At 41.2% G+C, this 27,152-nt stretch overlaps 1 protein-coding gene across 1 annotated transcript in view; it reads left to right on the top strand.

The window, feature by feature from the left end:
• The window catches only part of cspg4 (chondroitin sulfate proteoglycan 4), a 69,559-nt gene that overhangs the window by 16,430 nt on the left and 25,977 nt on the right, over positions 1 to 27,152 (top strand). The window contains exons 2-3 of the mRNA XM_020078474.2: positions 19,799 to 19,962; positions 21,930 to 25,481. Of these exons, the coding sequence (XP_019934033.2) occupies positions 19,799 to 19,962; positions 21,930 to 25,481 (3,716 nt within the window). The remainder of the gene's footprint in view (positions 1 to 19,798; positions 19,963 to 21,929; positions 25,482 to 27,152) is intronic.

The following is a 27,152-nucleotide window of genomic DNA, read 5'->3' as shown; positions in this document are numbered from 1 at the left end:
ACACGGTTTTGTTCTCTACGGACAAACGGTACAGCACATTTCTCCTTTGAGCTGTAGGTCAGAGTAAAGCCACAGTCGCAGTCTGTGTGTGCTTCACTTTAACTACAGCTTCTCATTGACCATGACTGTTGCATTTAGCGCTGCCACATCAGATGACTGAAGCAGTTAAAAATAAAAACGCATTATTAAGGTTTTATGAAGCTGCTGTCGCACAGAAAGTGACGCTGTTGGAAACCAGACCAACGCCCTGACACCGTGCCAAGGCCTTCTGGTGAAACAGCAGATCAGAAGCCTCATGAAGAAGCTCTTTTCCCCAAAAATACATCTTCTGCCGCTCACCAGAATATCCCCTCCTCCCACTGAGCACACTGCATACTTTCTCTTTGACTCTTTCTTTCCATTTGTCCTTTCCTTCTCAGCTCTTAGTCAAGTGTCAGTTGGGGCAGATTTTTTGAGGACACAAAGATTCCTTTTACCATCGCCATCTGAAAAATAACTTTCTGTGCCATTTGTTTGGTTAGCCTCCTTTTTTTTTTTGGGAAGGGGAGGCGGTTTCCTCCACAGCCTGGGTTGGCCGGCCCCTCCCTTGTGCAATGGAGAGCCCCGCAGCTTATAAATGTTTAAAAAAGAGACTTCTTCTCTTCGATCCAAAACCACCTCAAAGCTTGGCAGCATTAAAGGACAAATGCAGTAAAACATAGCAAACACATTCCATTTCATGAGCTATAGTACACATAGCGGATCTGGTTGTGCATGCGAGGTTGTGTGTTTGTAATAAAAAAAACATGTGTGCGTTTGTTGTATGTCACTATTCCAAAGCTCTGTCAAGGCTCATGTTTGTTTACTACGGTGTAAACGGGGCAGTTAGTTCCTGTCACTTTACGTTCAGCTGTTACGTTCAGTGGGTTGATTTAGGTGCAGATTTATAGGCACCATGTTCACAGCAGTTTTTTTATTATGTAGCACAACCATGAACGCTGATATGCCCTCCATATGGCAGGTGTAAAGTAGGTACGATGAGTACATCAGAGATTAGCAATGTTTCGACGCTTAGCCACACGCAGCTTCACGCTCATGTCATTAAGTGCAGTCGTGGCGGGGAGCAATTGACGTGTGTTTCTCAAGGGCGCCTCATTGGGCAAATTTTTAGAGGGAGAAAACTAAATTACTCAAGCCCGCGCTCCTTTGGAGATTCAAACTGACACCCTGGCAGCCATAAGCCTTCCTCTGTTAGCAAGTCACCAGCACTATACATATGTCTTCCCATGACTGTGTTTTTAGCCCGAGTGAATTGAGTGAAGCGTGTCTGTGGCTCGCTGGGAGGATTGTGTGAAAGCAGGAAATGGGGATCCTTATGTGTTTATGTGTGTCTATGAGTTTTTCATGTGTGTGGCCCATCTGAGGCATGAAGGCAGATGGATAAGTCATATATTTGAGAGCCTTTTCACTTTTCTTGCTCCCAGAAAACTTGGTTCTGTTGTTTTGTTATCATTCATATTAATGCTTTTAGTTCTGGGAGAAACTTTCTAACAAGCCCTTCTGCCAAAAAATATGTTTTAGGAAGCAGCTTAATGGAGATTCCTTTCAGTAATGACAACCATTTTGTATTTGGTGGAAGCATTTGCTTTCTCTAACCAAATCATACCATAAAAGATCAGTTTATCTGAGCTACTGAAAGACATATACTCGTGGAGGGAATATATCAGGTCATGTTTGGACAAAGGATCTGTGCAGACATTAGTTATAAAACAGTCCACAGACAGACATCATGTCTGTCATGATAAACAAAGCAGTAATGGGAACTAATCAGCTGCATCATCAGTGCCACACCCTTTAAATGACTCAGAGACAGGAAACAAGAAGTCATGCAAACTTAACAGCATTATGCATGCTCAAAATATCAAATCATATTTGTCTGCTAAAGGCAGCCACATACACAGTCGGCTACTTGCAATGATGCCTTTTTACGCTGCTGTCGCTGAGTACTCGCAAATTATTCAATTAACTTGAACATAAACTGTCTCCGCAGGTGGGCTTCCAAAATTTACAAAAGTGTAGCAGTTTAATAGTAGTTTTAGTTTTAAAAGAGAGCACACAGTAGCAGCGGATTACCCGCAGTGACTCAGAAAGTGGGAGATGGTGTCATGAAAGATAACTTGTGTTTAAGTGGAGCCATGTTTTCTGGGACTGAGGGTGGTGAGCATGCTTCTCCAGCCTCCTGTCCTCAACATATGCTGCTTGTTCAGTGCCTGAAACAGCAGTGTGTACAAACTGTCTGTACAGAACCAGTGTTTTTTAATTTGTCAAAACAAAAAAAGCTGTCATGAACCCTGAGGGTCTTATAAATATGAACCATCTGAATGATCAGCATCAAACCTGCCAAGAGAGACTCCCCCCCATTTTTTTGTCATTTTTTGTGGTTGGACTTTTGCTTGGACATCATGGTGAAGTTCAGTCGGCTGTCAGTGGCTTACAAATCTGGTTAAAGGGATTGAGTCACTGGGATCAAAGCAAGACTGCACACACACCAGAGGAGATAGAAATGATATCACCCACACACATGATGGGGAAATATTTACTAATGAGCCTTTATGAATGTCTGACCCTAATAAGAGTATAATCACGTTGGGAGCTGTGAAATCATGTGTTCACCCATTAATGAAAGGAAACACACTTCTCAGTCTCTCCGATTAGTCCAAGAAGCTCCCAAAAGGGCCATTAGCATGCGCACTCGAGAACGCATTTAAATCTAGAGGAATTTTAATTACACTCTGTGAGCTTTCAACGTGGGGTTGGCTTGTGTTGCTTGGATGCTAAATTTACAGTTTCGTAAGCAGTTTTTGTTTGATCCCAAAACTCAAACAGGAGTAAACAAGCAGACAGCAACATCACAGGTGATGTCAGAGACTCTGAAAAGAAATGTGAAATGTTACATCAACTATTTCCAGAGATTTAACTAAGTTTAACTGTGCAATATCCATTTATTTGTGCAATTCAAGGGCTAATGTGAAATCCTGTTTCACTGTATATATTCTGCTCACATTGGGTATATTCTGTTTGCACTATATATATAATTTCTATTCTATTTTTATTTGAATATTCCCTTGTGTTTAAACTGCATGTTTACCATACTTTTACTGGTGTTTATTGTTAACTGTCCTCTTTGCTGCTTTTTTAAAGATTATCTTATTTTATCTTTAAATATTCAAATCCAGTCTCCATTTTCAGTTCATTTCAGTTTATTGAAATATCTTTTTTTCTTAAGTGAGTTAAAAAGGACTGAAAGGAGGAAGGAGGGGGAAAAAAACTTTTCTCCACTTGTCAGAGGTTAGAAATGTTGTGACAGATTTGTATTCAGAATGAACTAGGTTGTTTATTTTCATCATTTGATGATGGGGTTTTTTTCTGATGTTTGAGACACTTTCATAGGGAGCTGAGACTTTTCACAGGAAACCCATCGCCTGCTTGACGGATAATCTAGATCTGTGAAAATGCTCAAAAAGCTAATCCTCAGATTTATGATGATCATATCTGCTGGCATGGAATTTGATCTCCCTGTGAGGTACGACATGTAATATTTGTATGTTCAGTCTATGTGGCACAGCAGTTCTCACATATATTGACATTCTGCTAGGTTAACTTGCTTAGCCTGTAAGCTCCAGTGAACACATCTGCAAGTGGTTTAGCTTTTGGTTTTGTGCTGTCGGAGGCCCCACTGTTCCATGTTGTACATTTTTTACCTTAAAGAGAAACGTTTATTCATCATAAACATTTCCTCCTCCCCAACGAGCCAGATGGAACTTGAGGCATAAGATTTCCCTCGTCAGAAAGAAGTTTGAATAGCTCTATGCAGTCATTGTTAAAGTAACAACTAATAAATCACAACTGATGATGCACAAACAGGTGTTCCAGGAAAATGTCCATAATAGGTTAAAATAAGATCAAGTATGACAAAGGAAGTCGGCCTGACTCCAAAAACCCTCTGTCTCTGAAAGCTGTCACCATTTCTCCGACCACGACTGAGAAAGTTTTTATTTTCACAGATTGAAGTGCTCCTCTGTGTCTACAGGGAGACAGAAGCTAAAGCCACTCGAGTTTATTTTAACAGAGCTTTTTTTCTCCCGTAGTCTTTAATACACACTTTGTGATTATGAATGAGCCGAGGAAGTTAAAAAGTCCTACATCAATAGGCTGTGATTAAATTGATTCACTGAGATCGTAAGCAACACTGGGCAAGATGTGTCACTAAAATATCAATTTCTAATTTAACTAAAGAGATTAAAGATGAGCTGTATCTGAGAGGATGGTCTCATTTCCACTGTCTGACATCATACTGACACTGAAATTTTAATGTGGGTATATGGGATATTTTTACTTGGTTACAATATCAGAAGGATGGATAGATGATGTATAATCTCTGTGACAACACCCATAAATTGAGCCTAATTTATCTATTTATCCGTCACTGAATTTCTGCATGCAGCTGTGATATTCAGTCTTCAACATCAGGGAGGTACCAGAGATTAAGGGCCTAATTGGGCTTTTAACAATGTGCCTGTCCAATGTCACAATAGAGCGCCCTACGCAAAAACTGACTTCTAGTGGCCATACTGATTATGACGGGAGCATAAGAGTAAGGCGACATATACAGAGCGACAAAGTTAATAGTAGAACTTCCGAGTAAAATCTGCCAACAGCTTTACGTGAAAGTACTTTAAAAGAGTTTACAATGAAGATGCAGAAACGTGTGCTCTGTGAATGAGTGATGAAATGTGCCGTAGGTTTCGACAAGTGGTTTGTGGCAACACTTGGGATCTCAGCATGACTGCATTGAATTGCCCAGAGCATGCAAAATACTAAATTCCTACCTTATCCAAAACAGCTTCTTGCAACTAAAATACTGGCAAAGATAGAAGCATATGACACATTTACATTCAGCAGCATATGACACGTTTACATTCAACAGCACATGACACATTTACATTCAGCATCATGGCAAATATGCCCATCACAGAGTAGCACTGAAGAAAGACAGTTTCTTCCTCCTCACCTCTTTCGCAAAGTTCAACCTGCATGCAAAGTTTGTCTATTCTAACGTCTATTGACATAAATTACATTCTTTTGCCTTAATGAATTATTATTAAAACACTAAAGGGGTGAGGTTGGAAAGCAAAATGCTTATACATATTTCTCTTGATGCATTTCGTGTTATTTGAGGTATGACCAATGGATTTTTAAGGTAGCTGAAGTTACACCTTAAAAACAAACCAATTTCCTGGAATTAGAGGCTCTGTTGTCACAGCTGTCACTGGTGAGCACAGATGACATGAACGGTACAAGCAGCTCATTTCTGAATACTAAAGTTAAATGTTGTGTTGAGGAAAACGCTACCATTGGTAGCTGCCGGTCAAAGTCTGTTTAGCTTTGGGTATGAATGAGCAGAATTATTAGTTATAAAACTAAAAGGTGACCTGATGCATATACAGCTCTGTATAATTGACCTGCGAGATGTGCCTACACAGTGCTGATGGTTGACTCATCTGCAGGGAGCTGGAGCTGCAGATGTAGATTCTTTAATGAAAATCATTTACATATATTAAACAAGGTACAGATGATGTTCTCAGTAAGCTGAATACTGATGTACTACTGTAATACTGTGATGACTTCACATGCATGTAACCAACAAGAGGTCAGGATATTTCACAGGATGTTAAGTTTGATTTGCATGTTGTCTCTCTGCAATATGGACAATCACTACTGCCTCATTATGAACTTTAACTGTCCACTCTGAGTATTTTTTCCACTTTTTCAGTTTTAATAGTTTAACATGATGTACATTAATTTTAGTTGCTGCAGTAACATTTACATTTTAGATCATGAAGGCAAAACTCAATGTTCAGTGCAGTAAAAATACAATGATCATTGTGTGCATGAATGCATGAAATAAGGCTGTTATTGCGGGATGTGTCTGAATTTAAGAACATTATGAACAGATATTAGCTACACTTACCAAGAAAAACATCATAGAATCAATACTTGGCATTATCAGCTGCCTGCATAGACTTTTAAAGCCTCAGGCGTTCATGTTTATTTTATTCTCCTCCACGTCAAAGTTTACAATGGTCACCTTTATCAGGTTCCGTTCTTTTTTCAGCTACAGGGTTTTATGTAGGCAAGCATCGATTTTAGTTGTGGGCTTTGTTTCAGTCTTCAGTCCAGATAGTGACTTTCTCAATGGAGCATTTGCCTCCAGCAGTGAATAAAAAAAAGACGTTCCTCAGTTACTCTGCATTGTTGATGATCTCTATCTCTCTCTCACTTGCTTTCATTGACATTCGGTTTCAACATGTGCTCCTCCAACCCCTGGATTCATCAAAGCCTTGACAGCCCTGTCGATATTCACCAAAGCCACCCACCACCTCAATGAGTGGGACAAATGTGCTCATAAATCTAAATACATCCGGGGAGCTGTCAGCATTGTGTGTAGAATTATGTGTAGCGATGTGAGTATTATGCACAAGCAATCCGCACTCATAGCATGTCTTATACCATCACGTTACTCACCCGTGTGTGGCACTTCCTTAATCTCGCCATGACACAATTACATGTACTGATGGATTTGTATACCTGATGATGGATACGTCGCTCACAAGATGCAGCAAGTTTGGATTAATGTGTTAGTTTAATGAGCGTGTGCTCCGAAACATGTGCAGGGTAAATCTTATTAATGTTATGCTATGATAGTTTATTGATTCCTCCCATTAAATCTTGCTCAGTCAATAAAGTGAATGGAGATGAAGACACATGCCATGAAACAGAGACATGGATTGATCACAGTGTGAACAGATTCGATTTTTCATCTGATGTTTATATATTTCACTTTCATACTTTTTCTTTCATTGTCACGTCCTTATTTTTTCCAACTTTGCATCCAGTGTTTTGTCAGGTTCAGCAGATCTTTGTGGCCCTTTAGACCACAAAGATCTGTTCGGTTGTGGAGAAGCAGCCTGTCTCCAACAGTAGCTGCTGTGATCTGCTGACATCCTTGGGGTGGGTGGTACAGGCGGGGAAGGCATTTGATTTCTCCATAGTCATCTGCAACACGTGTGGCCGTTTCAAACACGCAGCGTTTAGATGCACGTTCAAGGGTTACACAAAGGAAGATGATGAGCAGCCTCTCTCAGACAAAATGAAGAAATAACACTGTAATCAGTCAGAGGCAATGAGGTACACGTGATTACATCTGTTGGATATATACGGAGAAGAAGCCCACTCAAACTCTGCTCTTGTTATCATCTAAATGCAAATTGGGTTTAATGAGGACTTTGTCTGTCAACTTGCTGAAGTTCTTTGCCAACTTGTGGGAACAGCAGAATGAAATAAATAATGACGTGTCTCTCCGACTTTCTGTGCTCACTCTGTTTATTTCTCAGCCTCCCATAAGCATACTTCCCAATTTCTCTGTTATATCATATTGAGAATCACCTGAGATTCAGCAAATACAGCTGCATATAATTGCAGATAAATTAAAAAGCTGATGCATTTTGGTCAATGGGTTTCACTTCCTCTGCTCTCCACACTCTTGCCTGCTTAAACGTGATCGGTCAAACAAGAAACCGAAACCAGAATGCTTCCAGACCCAAAATTTTGTCCCAAATTCAGTATATTCACATGTAGAATCTTTTTATAGGGATTATACTGTTTTAAATAACACCCTGTGCAAGGTCCTTGTTAACCAGTATCTTCACCATCCTGGTTCAAATCATACTCTTGGATCTTAGGGAGGACAAAGTGGCAGCCTAAGTTAAACTTTCCCACCCAGGATTTATCCTGCACTGTGGTGACCAAGCCCAATAGTTTTATCTTAAACTTTGGAACTTAAAAGCAACTAAAGTACTTGTAGGTGAAGTAATGGCTGTTAGCCAGATGAGAGGTATTTCAACTTTGAGTAAAAGTGTCTGTGAACAGCTAACCTAAACAGTTGTCATCTCTGTAAAGTCTCTGTTTAGGAAAAACTACGACAGATGGTTGGAAGCACTGTTGTATTTGAAATTTGGTGTGGCCATGGTAGATTACACTGTTGGATTTTGCTGTTGCCACATGTGTACACAACACATCTGCCAATGTTATGTACAGTAAACACTGGTTTGTGTCAGAGGATGAATGTTGCCACGACGTCTCCTCAGGCTCACTGCAGTGTACAGAATGGCCACTGTCAGTGAATGAGTTGGCAGGAACGCAGGGCTTTGTTTCCCCATAGGGCCATTTTGTCACCACATGTTTAAACCATTGCTACAGATGTGGCAGGAGCGTTTTGGCCCAACAAAACCAGTGTTTACATTTAACGTGTATTCTCACGTTCATGCCTTATATGTGTAGGCAGGAATGACTGAACAAAGAAGCTGAAGCTTGTTGTTTGCCACTCTTTGGACCAGCTGAACAAATGTGGTGGGCAGATTTTAAAGTGTGTTGCTGGTTCCTTCTTCTTCAAAGGAGCTCTTGAGCAAATACCTTAACTTCCATCATATAGTTCACTCTGTGTGTATGTCTTTGTGGTGTAGGGCATTCCTGGAAAAAGCCATTCACGCTCAGTTAATCTACTCTGTTTAAAGAAAGGACAAATCACACATTAGATTAAAGCCTTTCTAGGGTCTTTTCAAATAATCATTACTATTTTGACTATTTAGATTTATGTACAAGGGATATTCTCCATCTTGTCCAATGTTCTAAAGTGAGTCATACATTTCATCAGTATGTTATAGTTAACAACTTGATCTCCTGACAAAAGTAAACTTATACAAATCTAGTTAATAATAACAATTCAATTGATACAGATGAATGGATTTGTATCAGTTGTATCTGCTCAGATAGTTTGTGGTAAGAACTCTCAAAGTTAAAATCTCAAAGGGGTTCTCCTCATGTCTACTACCAGCTACTGACATTTCCCACTGTAAGCATTTCTATCCATCTCCAAGTCAGTGCCTCAATAATGAAACCAAACCTTGCAAATTGTGGAAAAATGAAATCCACGTATAATGTGGAGCTAGAACAGTGGAGTACTATTCAAGCTGTTACGCAGTGTTCCCGGGCTTTCCATGCTCAGCACTGTTTATTTTGGGCAGAAAACGGTGGGCAGGGGTGAGAGTAGAATAGAGAGGCGGGAAAGAGAGGTGTTGGTGGGAGGGCGGTGGTGGGGTTGCTGCTCTCAACCTCTGCTGAATGAGAGTTGAGCTGGAGTGCCAGGGTAGACTGGGTGGAGCAGGGCGGGCCTCCTCAACAGTAGCCTGGTGGAAAACGGTTGTGTGAATGGTGGGAGACGGTGGGCTGACTCAGCCGGTAGACTGAGGAGGAATTACCATCGGGGTTGTTAGACGCCTAACTCATGGTGGTGTGTGTGTATGTGTGTGTGATGATGTGCACGGCTGAGTTTATGTTTGCACCATGTACTTCTCTCTGTGGGTGTGTGCACTGGCATGGTTTAGATTAACACTGGTTAATGGAAGGGTTGAGCAAGCATCTGGATAAAACATTTATTTAAAAAAGTATGATTCAGTAGAGTGGAGCAGGAGAGAAGTGTCTCCAGGGTTTGGGGTGAGGTGGTGAGCTGAAAGAGGTGCTGGTGGGGGGGCAGTCTGAGCCGGACAGGGTCAGTCTGGTGGTGTGTGCCTTCAGCTGGTTCTCATTATGAGGCTAATGTGACACTCTGATCTTAAACACAAAATGACTTTGCAGACCCTAGTTAAAGCCGGATATGGGTTTTGAGAGGCCCCTTCACTGCAGCTTCTGTATCACAGTGTTACTCCTTGGACTGGGGGCCTCATTTACAGAGAGGGCCTCCCTATCTGATTTGGTCATGAAAGAGTGTGTACTTATGTAGCTTGAAACTGGTGTGAAATCCACTCGTGCCTCCAGGCATTAGATCAATGTGAGGTTTAAATAAGGCGAGAAACATTTGATGCTCGATATTTATGCAGTTTGAAACTTTATTCAACATCAACTAAGGCTGGGAAGGAATGTGAACGATAGGCTAATCAACCAATGCAGTCATTTACTTTGGCATGGTTGTGAGGCAATACATCCAAGAGAGGGCAGCACAGAGTCAAGAGTGTCAACATACATTGCGAAGGTGGAGGACGGTGATCATGTACCTATTTAAAATGTTTGTCCCTGTGACCAGGTATAGTTACATCATATAAATACCAGATTTTTACCAACTTGCAAATCCATCCCTCAAAATTTTCGCCATTGTTGACGTTTCTCCCTTGAACTAGGGTCTTGAACTATTGGCTGCAATGCCCCAACAATTTACAGCAGTATTGGTCTGTGTCACTCATATCTGTATGTTTTTAAAAACTGTATGAATATGGATGGAATTAACAGGGAGTACAGACGGAAGGCTCCATCTGTTTTCATGTATGTATCTAATGTTGTGTAGTAATGAGCCTGATGGGAGTATCGAAAGGTGTTCGATGTTTTGAATGATTGCTAGTACCTTGGAATACTAATGCAAGTGTTGGTCAGGCAGTTGGGAGCAATTTTGGGTTTATTGTCCTTTCACGAACATTCTGACTTGGCAGCGTACAGAGTAAACCACCATTCTTAATGGACATCCTGCTGAAACAAAAAGTTATGTAGAAAAATATTTTTAAAGTGAGCTACTAAAAAAGTAGTTTTGTCATCCGCTCCAAGCATTAAGTATCACATAAGCACTAGTATGAAAATATTTCAATCTACAAATCTTTTAGCATCTTTAACAAATGGGACCCGAGCGAGAGATAAAGACAAAAAGGAGATAAAACAAAAATAGAGAGCATCAGTAAATTTATTAGACCTGTCTGGGAACCCCTACAGCAGCCAAGCCCAACTTAAACACAATCTCTATCAAGTGTTCCCCTGCACCGGACCCCAGCTGAGGGAGGTTTCTCAGAGTCTGACTCCTAAATCTCTTCCCTTGTGTTGACATTTAAGTGGAATGATTTATGACAGTGAATTGCTACTCAGCAAAGTGTTTTCCAGCCCACTGCAAAGCCAATGTCATGCTGATAATTAGTGGTAGAGTGACTGATGCCTGCACTCCTATTCGTAACAACAGTCATAAGGGCACAGTGAGTGAAGGCTAAATGGAGCTGTTGATATGACAGAAATCGATGTTAATGGTGAATGAATCTGGCCAGGTCACAATCAGAGTAAAAGAAATTCAATTATGCGTTTTGAATAGCCAACAAATCATAGCACTGTCAAGTGCTATCTGCTCATTTATATTTAAAGTCATGACAGTTCTACTCAGTGTCAGACATTCTCAATAGTGTGCAAATACCAGTATGTAAGAAGGAAACAATTAATTCCACTGAATGACTTCAAACAATAAAGAATGTGTGACTCTTCATGTCAAAGCTGGAAAACCTCAACCTCAGAACTGAAGAAGTAATCTGTTCCACTGAAAATCTCTCTTTTGACCATCAAATATTTATGATCTTCTCAATATGAGAAGATCAATACAACTGTTATGTTGATACAATAAGTATTGAGCTGGAGGCATTTAGCTTAGCTTGCTATGCCCTTCACCCAGAAAAAGGGAAAGCACATAACTCCACTTAAAGGCCCAATTTGTTGAACATGTTTTGAACTTTGTTTGTTTCCCCTGTTACCTGTCTTTATGCTAATCTAATTGTTTAAATCTGTAAGGAGCTGAAGTCCAGCTTTGTAAGTTCATACTCAGACATGAAAGCAGTCGGTCGTCTCATTGAATTCTTGGTAGCAAATAAGGGCATTTCCAAGCATTCTCAATCTAAGCCCTAGATGTCAAGCAGCAATTAATCCTGGATCTCTTCTACACAGATCCAAACATTTGTGCCCAAACCCAAAAGTCCTGGAAATATTATACATGATCCAGACTCATCTATCATTTAAAGGTTCAGTGTGTAAGATTTAGGTGAACAGGAATTTTGGCAGAAATTGAATATAAAATAATCCTAGTAATGTTTTTACTAAATTGAAGGAATTAACATTGGGAGCATGTTTTCTCTACTAATGTTGTTGGGAAGGGAGGGTTGAGCTGAGGGGTATTCAGCTGCAAAATGCAAATTCACCTCACATTAAATTCTACACAGTGGAACTTGAAAATCTGGGACCCAGACCTGTGCAGAAGTGAGAAACACTCGACCCAAATGCCACAATAGACACAGACCCAATCAGGTGCGATTTCACATCTGATTGCATTAACAAGCTAACGTTAATTCACAGGGTGTAGAATCAAATTTTATGATTTACATAATGTAATATCATCAACCTTCTCCCCTGTGCCTGGCCGTGAAGCAAATGAATCCATCCTCCAAGAAAGTTAAATAAAATACACCCAAATATTCTGTAATTCCTCGCTCCAACCCGGACCAGACTGACTGTATTAGACGTGGATCTGACACACAGGCCCTGGGTCAGGCCTCAGGTCCCACAGTTTATGTGTAACCATGAAGACCTCTAGTTAAAGATGGTAAACTAATTCAATGATGCAGATAGAACACAGCTGCGAAATGAAAGTTTTGGTTGTGTGGGTATTGTTATTCTATAGTACAGCATCAGCTAGTTCATGACCATCACCACTCCCTCACTATATACAGGACAGCCCTGAAGCTCAACAGCATCAGCAGTAAGGATTAATACATATGTATTTACATATAACACAAAAGAATTGCCCAAGGATGCAGCAGCCCAGGATTATGCTCATATTGCCTGAAAGTCTAAAGTTATAAGATGTTTAGGTTTCCAGTACTAACGTTGGATAACTTGATCAAGATGTTTCCTGCATGTATAGGCGACATGGTTTAAGCAGTATTTCATACTATTTATAAACATACCTTCAAATGATGCATGATGGTCATCCTGCAGTTCCTTCTCTTCCCTTGCCTTTTTGTTACCACTCTTTTCGAAATTGTCACAGCTGTGTTAACATCATGCTTCCAGGCAGATGCAAACCATGGGGGAGATGGCTCACCATAATTCATTTCAGTATTTAGAGAGATTACGTATTTGATCTTTTATTGCCTATAATGTTCTAAAATGTGCCTATTGCAGTTGTGGTTCATCTTAAGTTTAAATAATTCATCATTGTGATTTATGATTTTTAGACACCCTACTCAACATAATGCATATGTACTTGGCAGGGGAACTGCTTATAATCACAAGGTACATGCTGTGTGCAGACATTTTGGAAAGTAATAAAGAGATATAAGCTATACATGACAGAACAGAAAATGTGCACGACTTGTAAATTGGAATAGGCTGTTTTACTGAACTGCATCATATAAAATGAGGGGATGATGATGATCATGATGATGATCATGATGATGATGATGATTATGGCCACTAATTAAAACTACAGCTTTACCAATTCATGTTCAGAGATGTCACACTTAAAATTGGTGGCCTGAAATAACCAACATTAAAATAATTTACTTTCATCATCCTTGCTAATCAGTGCACATAACAACAGGACACAGAACCTCTGTGCTCTTCCACTTTGTGTTGACATTGTAAATATCAGAGACTTAAGTGGCTGTACTTAACTGCCAGCTAATTTCCGGCTGCTCTTACTTTGGGCCATCGGTGCTGTAGAAATGGAACAAAGCCAGATCAGTCTGCAGTCGTGCATCACATGCTGTTCAGTTTATTCTCTAACCTTTAGTAGCCTCTGCAGGATAATTAAAAATCCATCATTGACCTTAAATTAGATTTAAAAGAAAATGCAGTGTAAAAGAGCAAAAGTACAGCAACATTTTTTATCTGCGAGATGAGAAATGTATCAAGTCTTAGCCTGAAAAGTATAAACTCTATGAGGCGGCTATGGCTATTCAGCTTACTTTCCTCTGTTGTCTCTCTTGACATGCTGCTTTACCTTCTTCTCACATGAGATTTGACACAGGAATTCATTACCAGCATGTTAAAATGTCCTTCAGCACAGTCTATAAACAGTGCTGCTTGAGCTGAGGGAAAACAGGGAAAGTCACAGCTAAACATGTAAAGAATCGCTTGTTCGAACATTTCTTGCATGGCATGAGTATATGGCAAAAGAAAGTGTGTGTGTGAGTGTAGAGGGGGTCAACTGGTGTGAGGAGGGATATAGGTTAAAATAGAACCGGGGGGTTGTTCCTCTGATGTCACAGGGAGATTATTTTAACAGGACCCACCCACTGGGACCTTGGCGGTTGATGGCTTCCGTAGCTGGGCTGGGCTGACAGAGGCACGCTTTGTGTGAGCGGCTCATAAACTACTGCAGAGCCCTGAGTCACCACAATGCTTCTGTTCATGGCTGTGTTTGTCTTACAATTTTGTTAGGTGAGTGAGATCATCAGTCCCAAGTCATTATGACCGACGAGTTCTCTTAGTTGAGTGCGATGAGCCAACAAACTGAGTTCGTCACACGCCTTATTCGGCAGGAGTAGGGAGTTGTAGGGAAAAATGTTTGCCCCTGTAGCTGAAGCCTGACATTGAACATTTGAGAACGTGCAGTTGTGTAGTTTTGCAAAAGCTCAAATTTGCTGGTTCCATGAAATACAGTACAGCACAGTGAACATGGACCTGAAATGCAGCCAAGATTGGATGGAAATGTTTTCACTGGCAACCGTGCAAGAGTGTACAGACGGTTAAGAAGAATTTATGGAGAGTTTCTGAAGTATAAATCAAGACTTTTTTTCCCAACCGATTGGATTGGATTGGAAGTTACTCCCCATAACCTGATCCTTTTTACTCCGTCTTTTCTCTCGTCAGTCAGTCTGTTTCTTTTTGTTGCTACAAATGTCATTAGCCCTGCAACAATCCCTCTCATTTCCTTTCTTTCTTCTTCCATCCATCCAAAAAAACTGCCTCTTTTCATTCATTTTGTGTGGAAACCCAGCCTTTCAGAACCCCACTCATTAACGGCACAAACCCAGACAACACTGAGTCCTTCACATCCTTCCTTTCCCTCCCTTTTCTCACAGGTCCATTTTCCTTTAGATGCTGAAATTACATTACACTGCCATTCTCCTTTTACTGGGAAAGGTCATAATTTCTCGCTGCTGCCGCCACCCCTTGTCTGTTGTGTAAGTGAGAGTTTTACAGAGAGAGAACCTGACAAGTTTTAATTATTGCCAGAGTGGCGGCCACCCGCTGTGGCTCCACAAGCCCATTTTCTTTGTATTGTGGAGCTTCACTCTGCCCAGCACTGGAATGACTCAGATGCAGAAGAAGATGGGGATTTGAAAGGGGGCTAAAAAGATGCTATGTATGCTTTTACACTGACATCGCCCTGGTCTGAGAAATGGCTCCATTAAGCCTGTAAAAGTGTGTCCCTGGTGACTTCTGAAAAGTCAGTGGGAAGGAGGGGGTCCATATAAAGCAGTGCTGTCAAGGTATGTAGAGTTGTGGCTCTGCTCTCTGCTGTTTAACAGTGCTGGAGTTAGCAGTATTTTTTTACTGCTGCGTACAAAGTCTGGTCTGTAAACATGAACACTTCCTTTTAAGAGCAGCTCGTGTGCTGTAATTAGTGTGGGAATATCAATTGTTGAAAAGATGCTTGTCCATTGTTCATAGTAGTGTAGGTGGTTGGTCATTCAGATTTACATTGATCTGAATTTACACAGAGTTGAATAGAAAATAAAAACTGAATGGCAAATGTTTGCGGCTAAATGGTTTTCCAATAATTAGAATTGAACAACACACTCACCTACAGTATTGTAGTCACTGGCCACAAGAATGCTCTGACAGCTTTGTTTACTAAACACTGTGACTATTAATTTGGACATAGATTGTACTCAGTGAAAGCCTTTCTCAGGTTCAAAGCAGGAAAGTCAGATGGAGGTGGCCGGGGTGGATGGTGTGCAGACGTAAAGCAAAAGACTCCTGGTTCTGTTTAGGTTCATCATTTAAATCTGAGGAACCTTGGTTTTCAGTCAGATGACGATACAATAAACACGACACATCTTGTAAGTCCAGTCCCTCCTGACTTCCAAAATCATCTGGGACGTGCTCCCTAAACAGAGCCATAGAAATATTAAATGTAGGTGAGTTGTTTCTGAAACACCTTTTATTTTATGTTTTGAAATCCTATTCATGTCCCGGTAGCCATCAATAAATAAAGTTGTCTGGGAAGAAAAAAGGGGCTGGAATGTATCGGGTTTATTATTAATTTATCTGTGGGTCATGTTTTAGGACTGCCAAATTACTTGTTTTGTCTAGATGTTCTACACCCAAACATATCTTTTGATCTTAATAAGAAAAAAATCTCACATCTGAGAAGCTGAAACTGTTAAATGTTTGGTACCTTTTCTTAAAAAAAGGGTTTGGGCTCACTGAATCAGGTATGACTTGTACTTGTTTGTAACCAGCACACATGCTCATCAAGGTAATAACCATGTTACCATATGGTAATTACCATTACACCCTTAAAAGCTCTCCAATTCTATCTATGGTTAACAACACCCTATCCTTTATATAATTATATCCAGAAGCCTTCATAGGCCTGTTGTAGTCGAAACAGCCCAGCAAAGGAAACAAATGACCAACATAACCACTATTTATAGTCAAGCTAACCATGGTTTAACCACGGGTTATGCCAGTAGGTGGTTTGTTTGGATTCCAGGCCATGTTACCATGGTGAAATTGTAGTAGAAAAACACACAGTTGGTTTATTTGCTTCTGCATAACATCAACAAGCAACTCATATGATTTTAAAGATGACATCTATCATTTAGTATTATGAGTTAATCTGTTTCTGTTCACACTAATGTCACTCAGATTACATATAAATTAGACACCTCTTAAATAATCTAAAATGCAGGATATGTGATTTTGTATTTTCTTTAGTGAGACATGCAGATACAGGAGTGAAAGTCAGCATCCTGTCTGACCATCACAGCCTCACACACTCTTAAAATATGACTGAGGTGACTCTGACTCATCGGCACAGACAAGTCACAGGACACAGAGTTAAATAAAGGCCTCCAATCTTCCTGCACTTGTGGTCAGTGTGTCTCTCTTCCCCATAGCATTTCCGGACATGTGTTGCTAGATTGAGACCTAAAGAGGCTGAAGAAGTGGAGGAGGAGGAAAGGGAAAGAAAGACAACAGGGTAATTCATTCTGTCGTCGATGAAAGAGAGGAAGACTCCGTTTCCTCAAAGCGTTATAAATACAAGCACAGTCAGTCATCAAATTATAGCCATCTGCACTGGCCTGAGACCAGGATTCTGCTTGACGCACAATAAGGCAGTGTGAGGAGGGGTGTGGTAGCTTCAGGGGATCAGAGACTGCCCTCTTGGATGGTTAAACCTCCACGCAGAGACTGACACCAACTATGGCAGCAGCTTCACAGCTCCAGCTTACGCTCTTAAGGAGCAGGCATGATTCATTACAGATAATAATGCATTGTCAGCGAAATCACCTCAGCTAGATCCCAACTGCACCACGCCAAGTCCCTGGAAGATGGAGTATACTGCTAAGTGTAATGTTGAAGCAGAAAACAGGAGTCTTGTGATTCACAGACCTGTTTTCAAAAGCCCTTCATGACTGTTTTTCTTTCATCCAGTAGTTATGATTCCCTCTTTGCATATACCTGTAAGACAGTGTGAACACTGGAGCCATTTAAGTGAATTTGCAGAGACAAGATGAGTGTCACAGAGCAACAGCAGCATATTGAAAATGTGCTTTTTCTTACATGAAGCCTATTCTACACAGAGCTTTACACGGCTTAGCCGGGGAACTAATGAATTCCAGGTCCAGGTACACTGCCGAGCAAAGCTATTGTGTGTATCATTAGAAGATGTGCTCCTTTTTCCTAAAGGCAACAGCAGTGAGCTGAATTTGAACCAGAAAATCCCCAGGCAGAATTGTCTTGGCATCGCTCTCTCCTTCAGCTTTTTATCCCCATGCTCAGTGAACAATCCAACAAAAGCTCAGGTTTAAGAACAATGAAGCTCACTGCAATTTTCTTTGTTAATGCAATTGCATGTAAGAAAAGATTCTGTTCCCCTATTTTTCAGTCTCAGCCCGAAGGCCGCGAAGCAATTAGCATTAGTCTTTTCTTTGGAATATCTTACCAAAGACGGTGCCATTACAGCCCCATGCACAGTCACCAACAGCGCAGAACAATAGCCTCTGAAAAGTGAACGATGTGCAACTGTGATCATTTAGTTTGACCCAGTATAATACAAGTCATATATACATGTTCTGCTTCATTCTCATTTTGGTTTAACAGGAAGCATCTTATTGCTTTTGTTTTGCAACTTTTCTCTCATTTCTCTCAGTTCATTTGTTCCCTGTGATATTTATTTCTTAGAGCCACCAACATGGTGTTTCTGTGGTTGCAGTTTATAAACAAACGTCTGTGTATGTCTGGCCCCGTGCTGAGGCCGTTCATCACAGACACTGTTCATAACAGAGCAGCCTTGAAACCAAAAGCATTTGCCTCATAGCGAAATCACAAACGCACAGGCGCGATGATAAAAGCCCCACGTTCTTCCTTGCTGACATCAAAACGATTGTCTTTGTCCACATATCGCGTGTTTGTTAAAGATCTGCGATGGAAGGGTTGGCTTACAGGATGAGAAACCACAGGACAATTGTACCCCTCACTGTTTTGACGTTGGTAGCGTGTCATTAATGCAGATGCAACAAATTTACTAGCACGCATTCCCTCTCACATGAACACCTTTAGAACAGACTCAAGAAAATGCCTTTTCCATTTATGGTTACTTGTTCATGGGAAAGTGGTCCCAAACCTTTGAACTTCTGTATGAATGTGAGCATTTATTATCTTATTTTCTCCTCTTCTATTTTCTGACTCATGTCTGAGAGGTTATTTTGGGAGATTTATGCCGAGTGGCGTCAAGCTGCCATGCTGGGCTACTGGACACTGGTGTTGATTTTGAGGGAATATTTTGGCCTTCATGAACTCATAGGAATGTTCTAAGTTTGACACAGCAGTGTCTCTCTCTGTGCCATTATTCCAAATATTACAGACTGCCTTCTTTGCTGTTTTCCAATGAGTTTCTGTGTCTTGAACTGTAAATCCAAAGAGGGTGAGTGGGTGGCTAATGGAAAGCCCCCATTCAATATCTCTTGGATAAGGCCATGGAAAACCCACACCAAGGAAACAGGGTCTTGGAAGTGGTCCAGTTTAATCTGGGAGCATGTGCACTCGGAAAAGTGACTTCCTGTGGTTCACAGTTTGTCGAGGGCTCCGGACAGCACAGTCCGAGGCAGGTGGCTGAATTTGCATCTTGTTGGAAATGAGACAGCTCAAGCCTGGGAAATTCTGCAACCCCAAGATTCTATATGCCCGGAAAACGTCCGCAGGGGTAATGAGTGATGTCTCAGTGAGAGAATCCCTTTGAGGCCAAAGAAGCTCCACTTAAACCACAGGCAGCTGGAAGACGCCTGATAATACAGACATGAGTCCTGAGCAAGTTGTACTGTAATGAGACCCATCTAATTTGTTTCTCAAACGTCCATGTTAGATTTCACAGAGTTGCCAGTCAGCAGTTATATAATGAGTTTGAGTTGTACACAGGTGTTTTTTGTTGTTGTCCCCAGGTAGAGAGCTGAATGAAAATTTTCAAATCAGGCAATTGTATTGTTTGCAAAAGTGCCTTTGGCCTTTCTAAATAGCCAAAAGGCAAATGTGGGAATGTGTGAAAAATGTGTGTGTGCGTTTGCATCGTGTACATTTTGTGAAAATCACTGATCTTTACTGTTATGTGATAAAAACATTGACTTCTGGGCAACCATGATACCTATTTCTGAAATACTTTTTTCATTCTTCACAGAGTCCTACTTTGGGGCCAGCTACTGCAGTTTACAAGCCGTCCAAGATGTCTCCACTTTCCAACTTTCACTGCAGATTAAGACAAGTCGAAGGAGTGGGCTACTGCTTCTGGCTGCAGGAATGGAGGACTACCTATTTGTTGAGCTACAAAACGGAAAAGTACAGGTGAGACTACCTGAAGACAAGGAAAGACTTGAAAATAAAAAGAAAAAAAAGAAATGTTTTTTTGAGTTTTTCTCTTTCCCCTTGTGGGTGAGATAGGTTCTTGTGGATGTAAAATGTCTGCACTTTAGAAAGTTAAAAAGCCCAGAGTCTATGGTGAACACTAAAGCTTGTTAAACAACTCATCAATAGTCACATAATACTTTCGCATGAGATAATGCACCACATTTTGCATAATGCATGCCTAGCAGCTGGTCTGGCACCCTAACAAAGCCAGGTAAAGTGAGAGCATATTCCATTATTTTCTCAAACCTGGAAGCAGTTGACCAATCAGAACAGAGTGGGCAAGCTGGCCAATCAGACGGGTCTGGCCTTTATTAGAAGGGGGCTTTAAAGACACTGGTGGCTGAAAAGAGGACCTGCAGCAATGGACAGCATGAAAATCTTTTCAAGAAATAAACCAGATTACAATTATGAACGTGCATATGAGCAGAATATGTCTCCTTTAAATAGAATCTAAGAAATGTTCACTAACTTTGACAATAGATGAGGTAAGACAGCATTTTCTTTTGGGCTAAACAGCTGCTTTCAGAAAAAACAGTTATAGCCATATGGTGTTAGTTTACATACAGATGTAGCGCCACACATTACTTAACGTAAGCAGGGTGCTAAACAACATTTATTGTCAATGCAAAAATGTGACCTGAGGAGCAAGGGGGGATGGGGGTGGGATCGGGGACACTTCACTTCACAGTCACAAGGTATCCTTTCCTGATTCGCTCCCATCACATGACCCCGTTTTCAAATGAAAACAAACATCAGCTACAACTACCAGTGGTGAAGGCAACATAGATAATAAGTTACACTGCTGACCTTTTTCTCTTCACCAGAAGTTGTTGTGCAGTTAAATCATGCATTTCTTGGTGCTGCAACTACCTACATGAGCAGGAGCAGAGCTATTAGTGGAGTGATTGAAACCATACCACACCATAGGCGTGCACATGCCCAGTGTGTGTGAATGCTGATCATTTTTGATATAGAGTTAAGACACATGTATAGACAGAGATCATTTTTGTTTTAAAAGCCATTTCAAAGTATTTGTGTTGACATAGCCTCACTGACTTATCTGCCGTCTCTGTGGCTCTATCTCATGACCCAAAGGGATGGCCCCTCAGCTTGTTCATGTTTTCAGTCATAACTTGACCTAAAACCATTAATAATGCTTTCAGATACATTATTTCTTCCTCCTCACAAGCCGATGGTCATCTCTTCTGCCCAGTGTGCACACAGTCCTGCTATGTAGCAGGACTACAAATATATTATAGTGTTGTACTATTGCATTTTGTAGTATTGCCATTCCCAGTGCCTGTTTGGGCACCACAGAGAGGATTCGCACTACAGAGAGGATTCTCACTATAGAGAGGATTCTCAGGGAATTCCTCTGTCTGCACAGCACCTGTCACATTGGCTGCGACAAGTTATTTCATAGGCATATCTCTCAGGCCACACTCCATCAGGGAAATTTCTTCCTGCATGTCTTTGCACTGGGGAATGAGGGTGGAAGACATTTGCAAAGCAGCTTCTTTGTCTTCCTCCTGCCCCTTCATCTGCAGAATATTACCCTTTTCCCTATAAGTCACTGAGTGTTTCATGTTAGTGATTAATATTGGATGTTTTGATGTGTGTTCTCCCTCCTGCATGTTGCGTGTGGAGAGTCACTTGTCTTCCTCCTCACTGGACTCATACAATGCACAAGCTTCATTTCCATTTTCTTGCAGCTGTAAGTTTTATAGTTCCCAATTATTCCAGCCTTCATCCCATCAGAGACTATGTTTTACACTAGTATACTGCAGCCTCCCGGTGCTTATGGGGCCCTGTGGTACATCATTACGCATTGATTATGGATTTGATTACTGAAGTAGGCATGTATTTAAGTTGTATATTAAATAACTGTTTTTCTTTTCCTTTAGGCACGGATGAACTTGGGCTCTGGTGAGGTGACACTGTCCTCATCCCAAGGAGTACAGCTGAACAACCTCCTGGACCACAAAATCTCACTGACCCTGCAAGACGGCAAACTCACCATGATAATTGATGAGCTCTTTCCAACATATGTTCCTGTGAATGACGATGGGGAACAGCTGAATATTGACTTGGGCATTTGGCTTGGAGGCACAGGAGAACTGGAAGCAGCCTACCTCAGCAATGCCATTCCCCCTTTCAGGGGATGCATGACTGAGGTTAAATTTGAGTCTCATCAGTTTGATATTCTCAGCACAGCCTTTAAACAGTGCCATGACACAAAGGAGTCCTGCAGCAGTGAGTTTGAGGCTGGTGATGGTGAGGCAACAAGTTTCAGCACTCCTGATTCCTTTGTTTCTTTCCCCACCTGGAGCGGGGTTAGTGGCGCCCCAAGGGTCTTGGAGTTCCTAATGAAAACCACCATTGAGGATGCATTACTTGTTTTCCACCCTGGCAGAGAGTCAGATTTCATTGCTATTGCTATTATGAAAGGCTATCTCAAAGGTGTCCTGGACCTCGGCAGTGGCATGGAGGTACTGGAGAATACCCAGGTGCAACTCGATGATGACCAGTGGCACAGAGTTAAGGTTCAGATCAGTCAGGATTCTTTTGTTATTAATGTAGATAGCCAGCCTTCCTCCCTGCCTCTTGACTCAGCAGAAAAACTGGACTTAGTCGGAAATCTGTATTTAGGAGGAATCCAGGGGAAAATGAAGGAAGTCTTTCGTGAAAGTGGGTCCTTAAATAGGGCAGAAGAAGAAATGACAGCTGAGTCCTTCATTGGTTGTTTGGGCGAAATCAAAGTCAATCAGAAGGACCGAAGCCTACAAGATGCTTTGGTGACGAAAGATGTTCATGTTAAATGTGAAGGAGACGACTATGATTACTCAAGTTATTATGACTTAGACACAAGTATGACTTCTCCCACGGTCAGCGTCCGATATGTCGACATGGACGTAACTGAACACTGCTACCCAACCGATGAAACACCGGAGCTATTCAGAAATGTAACAAAACTTCTTGATGTCACACCATTGCTTGTTCCTGAAGGTGGAGAAGTTTTCCTTGATATCAACAACCTAAGCCCTACATTTGACCTCAGAGTTGCAGGGATGCGTCAGTCAGACATTATCTTTACTCTCAAAAATGATCCATGGTATGGCCAGGTTGATATCAACCTCAACACAAAACGCACACAAAAGTTCACTCTACTGGATGTTGTTAATAAGAAAATTAAATATATGCATGATGGAGATGATAGGCATGCAGATCAAATCGAAATAGAGGTGGTCACTCATAGTAATGGTTATCTTCCAGAATGTCTAAAAATTCCCCATGCTTATGTCCTCACAGTTGAAATACTTCCTGTCAATGATATACCACAACTTAGTGGAGGAGAAATCACCATCACTGAAAATGGCAGGACTCGTCTGAGCCCTAGACTTATCAGAATTGTGGATTCTGACACCCGTTGTGATGAATTAGTGGTAACTGTAACCTCAGAGCCTTCTATGGAAGTTGGTTACCTTGAAAATGGTCAACAGCCAGGAAGAAGCATCTCAGAATTTACATGCAGAGAATTGAAAGATGGACATATTTATTTTGTACATAGAGGGGGTAGTGCTGCTGGAATAACCTTGGAAGTATCTGATGGACAGTCAGTAAGCCAGTCAACTACTTTAAAGTTTTCTGTAACACAGCCACATATGACTATTGTCACCAACACTGGCCTTCTCTTGCAACAAGGAAGCAACTCGTCCATAGGAGTCCAAAGTCTGGCTGTTATCGCTCATCCTCGTAATGGAGATATTGTGTATAACATTACACAACCTCTGCTGTTTGGAGAACTACAGATTATGACAAACGATGGACTGTACAAGCAGGTTACAACTTTCCATCAGTCTGATCTGGATCAAAACCATGTTAGGTATGTCAGCACAGACTCAAGTGACCAGGAGGATTTTGTTGTGGAGCGAATTCAGTTCGACACCCACTTAGGGCAGTTCTCCATCTGGAACAACACCTTCTTAGTAAAGATCATGCCTGCACAAGTTAAAGTTTCTATCCTGGTTCCATTGGAAATGGAGGCTGGTGAAGAGCAAAGTATTGGACTCACAGAGCTTCAGGCTGAAGTTAAAGAGAAAAACCCAGATCCACAAACTGTAAAATACATTCTTTTCAAGCCCCCAACGCTAGGACATCTCCTGTTGTCGGATAAAGAGCTAGCTGAGGGTGATATGTTCACCCAGAAGGACTTAATGGACAATTCTATTAGCTACAGGGTCCGAGTGCAAAGAGCTGCAGATAGTATTGACCAATTTCATTTTAGAGTTATTGTCGAAGACCAGTATTCTCCTCTATATACCTTCCCAATCCACATCCTTGCCAATGCAGATGCCCCTGTTTTGACCAATGAGAAGCTAGCTGTCTTGCAGGGTGCTGAGGAAACTCTGAACAAAAACTATCTTTGGATGCAGTCACAAAGTTCGACAGATTTTGTTTACCGGGTCACACAAGGGCCAAAGTATGGACGACTGATAAGGGACTCCCCTCCAGGGCAGCCTAGATTTGAAGGGGCAATTAGAGTTTTCAGTAATGAAGACCTAAAACTTGACAGGCTTATTTACAAGCATGATGGCTCCAGGACAAGCAGTGATGAGTTCCATTTCTCAGCATTTGATCAAGGAGCAGAAAATTCAGATGATCAGGAAGGAGTGAGCGGTGTTTTCAGATTATCAATTCAGACCAAGAATGAGCATGTTCCTGTGAGGGTTGTGGATAAAGTCTTCAATGTGGTCCGCTATGGTCAGCATCTGCTAACAACAGATGTGATCCAGTTCAAGGATGATGACTCAGGTTTCAACGACTCCCAAATTGTCTACGCTCGTGAGGGAATCCTCTCAGGCAATATTGTTTCAGCGTCCAACCCATCACAGCCTCTTTTCCGTTTCACACAAGCTGACCTGCAAGACAAAAAGATTCTTTTCATTCACCATGGAGCAGATCGGGAACGCTTCTCACTCCAGGTGTCAGATGGCTACCACAAGACCACTGCTCTCCTCGAGATCCAGGCTGGTGAGGCCTACCTACGATTAATGAACAATGCAATCATAGTCATCGACCATGGAAGCACCAAGACGCTTAACACCACACTGCTGAGTGCTGACACCAACATGGACATCAGAGATGACAGCGAGATCAAATACCAGATTACTTCCCCACCTAGTGATGGCAGGATCATTGTGAGTGGGATTGAGGCTTCCATGTTCTCCCAGGAAGACCTCAAAAAAGGTGTTGTGTCATATGAGCATAATTATGAGAGTCTGAGGTCCAAGGACTCTTTCAGCTTTACCGTCCAAGCACATGGCCACTCTGAAGAGGGTACCTTCAGGATTAAAATATTCAAGCAAGGTTACCTCTCTGAGCCTGAGCTGATAACTAATGAGGTCATCATTTCCTATGAGGGAGAGCACACCATCATCAACCAGGATCATCTCAAGGTAATGTTTACTGACTGAGATTGTAGTATATTGAGCATAACTGATATTTTTACTGGAGACGTTTGCACATAATCTAGAGCTCAAATGTATTTTTGGCAATTTGTTTCAATAGAAACAGTGAAGGAGAGATAGGAAATGGGGTCAGAGAATAAGGGAGAGACTCACAATAAATGGTTAGCCGCTTCGACTCCTGACTCTTTATGCAACAAGACAGCATTTGATTTAATATAGTGTGGCAAAAATAATGTGGCGGACATCATCTTTGTCTTTTTCAGTTCATTGTTTGTTTATATAAAAAAAAGAGCTTTCACATGACTTGTGACCCTGTCTCTAATCTACCTCGTAACCACATGAAAGCCGGGCTAAATATGAGTGTGCAGTTGCTGCTTTTGATCTAGTTTATGTACTAAATTACAGTCTATTAAGTGTGGAAAACAGAGCGCTAAGCATCCCCAGAGGAGCTTCCTGAAGCCCACTGTAATTTATAAGATGAGTCTGTCTGCACTTCATTTTGAAAGCAATTAATGGGGTTTAAATTGTTGGTCCAATCATTAGCCATTCCCTGTGTATAACTTGACTTTGAAAATAATGAGGAACATTTCTGAAAGTAAGTCATTCCTTCACCATAACTTGTATTTCACAATAGTGCACACATCTTAAATCTGCAGCATTGAATGGAGAAGAGTCTAGACACCTGGTGCACACATTATTGAAATATGTATTCAACAAAGCCTTGGCAGAATGGCCTTTACAAGAGGTAAAATATTGATTTGGCTTTTCTGAGCTTTCCCAGTGTGTGTCCTTACTATGAAATGGAAAGTAGTATGATTGTCTGAACTGCTGTCAAACACAAGCACGATTGCTAAACACTCCTAGGCCCCAGGCTCCCCAGTGTTTATTAAAATATCTCCGAGGTGGGGGGACTTGTGTGTGGATCTGGAACATAGGCTTAAATGCTGCCAAATGTCACATTGTCTGATTCAAGTTATACTGTACTGTCAAACAGTGTCCAAACTCCATATTAGCCTACATATTATACTATAGTAGTACTATTACGCTTACACTGTGTGTTCATGTTGAATATATGCTATTATAACATACAGTAAATGTAGTGCACTGATATTCATGTACCATATTGTGCCTGTTCCAGAAGAAACTAGACTAGAACCACAGCAGTGATGGCTGTCATGTGCAGTAGATGTTTCAATGCATGAGTACTCTATAGTTCCTGCTACATTAATACTTGAGTACTCAGAACTCGTCACACCCCATCCATCTTTAGCTCATTTCAAAACTTATTTTGATCTCAACTACTCACCTGTTCATTTTTATTGCCATGATAAATTTCACCAGACAGACAGAAATATAAAGGCCTGCCAAAATACCCCAAACTGCCTCTATGTTAGGTCCCTCTCATGATGACACACACACACACACAGGTAAAAACAATACCAGCTATTCTGTCACAGCCAATACATAATACACAAGGCACCTTAATCCATGTCAGTCTAATCACAGCTTTGAAGCACTGCTGCCAATTTCAAACAAAAACTGCTTTTCAAAAATATGTGTCGATTCGATTTGTTTTGCCAACTGTTGTCAGAGAAGTTGCACAGCCCTCTGCTATTTTTGTAAGCTGAACGTATCGTCTCTAATTTTGGTGAGTTTTAA

This window comes from Paralichthys olivaceus, chromosome 7 (assembly GCF_024713975.1).
Source record: "Paralichthys olivaceus isolate ysfri-2021 chromosome 7, ASM2471397v2, whole genome shotgun sequence".
Taxonomy (NCBI): Eukaryota; Metazoa; Chordata; class Actinopteri; order Pleuronectiformes; family Paralichthyidae; genus Paralichthys; species Paralichthys olivaceus.
The sequence above is the reverse complement of the archived record's forward strand: the minus strand, read 5'-3'. Positions and strand labels throughout refer to the sequence as shown.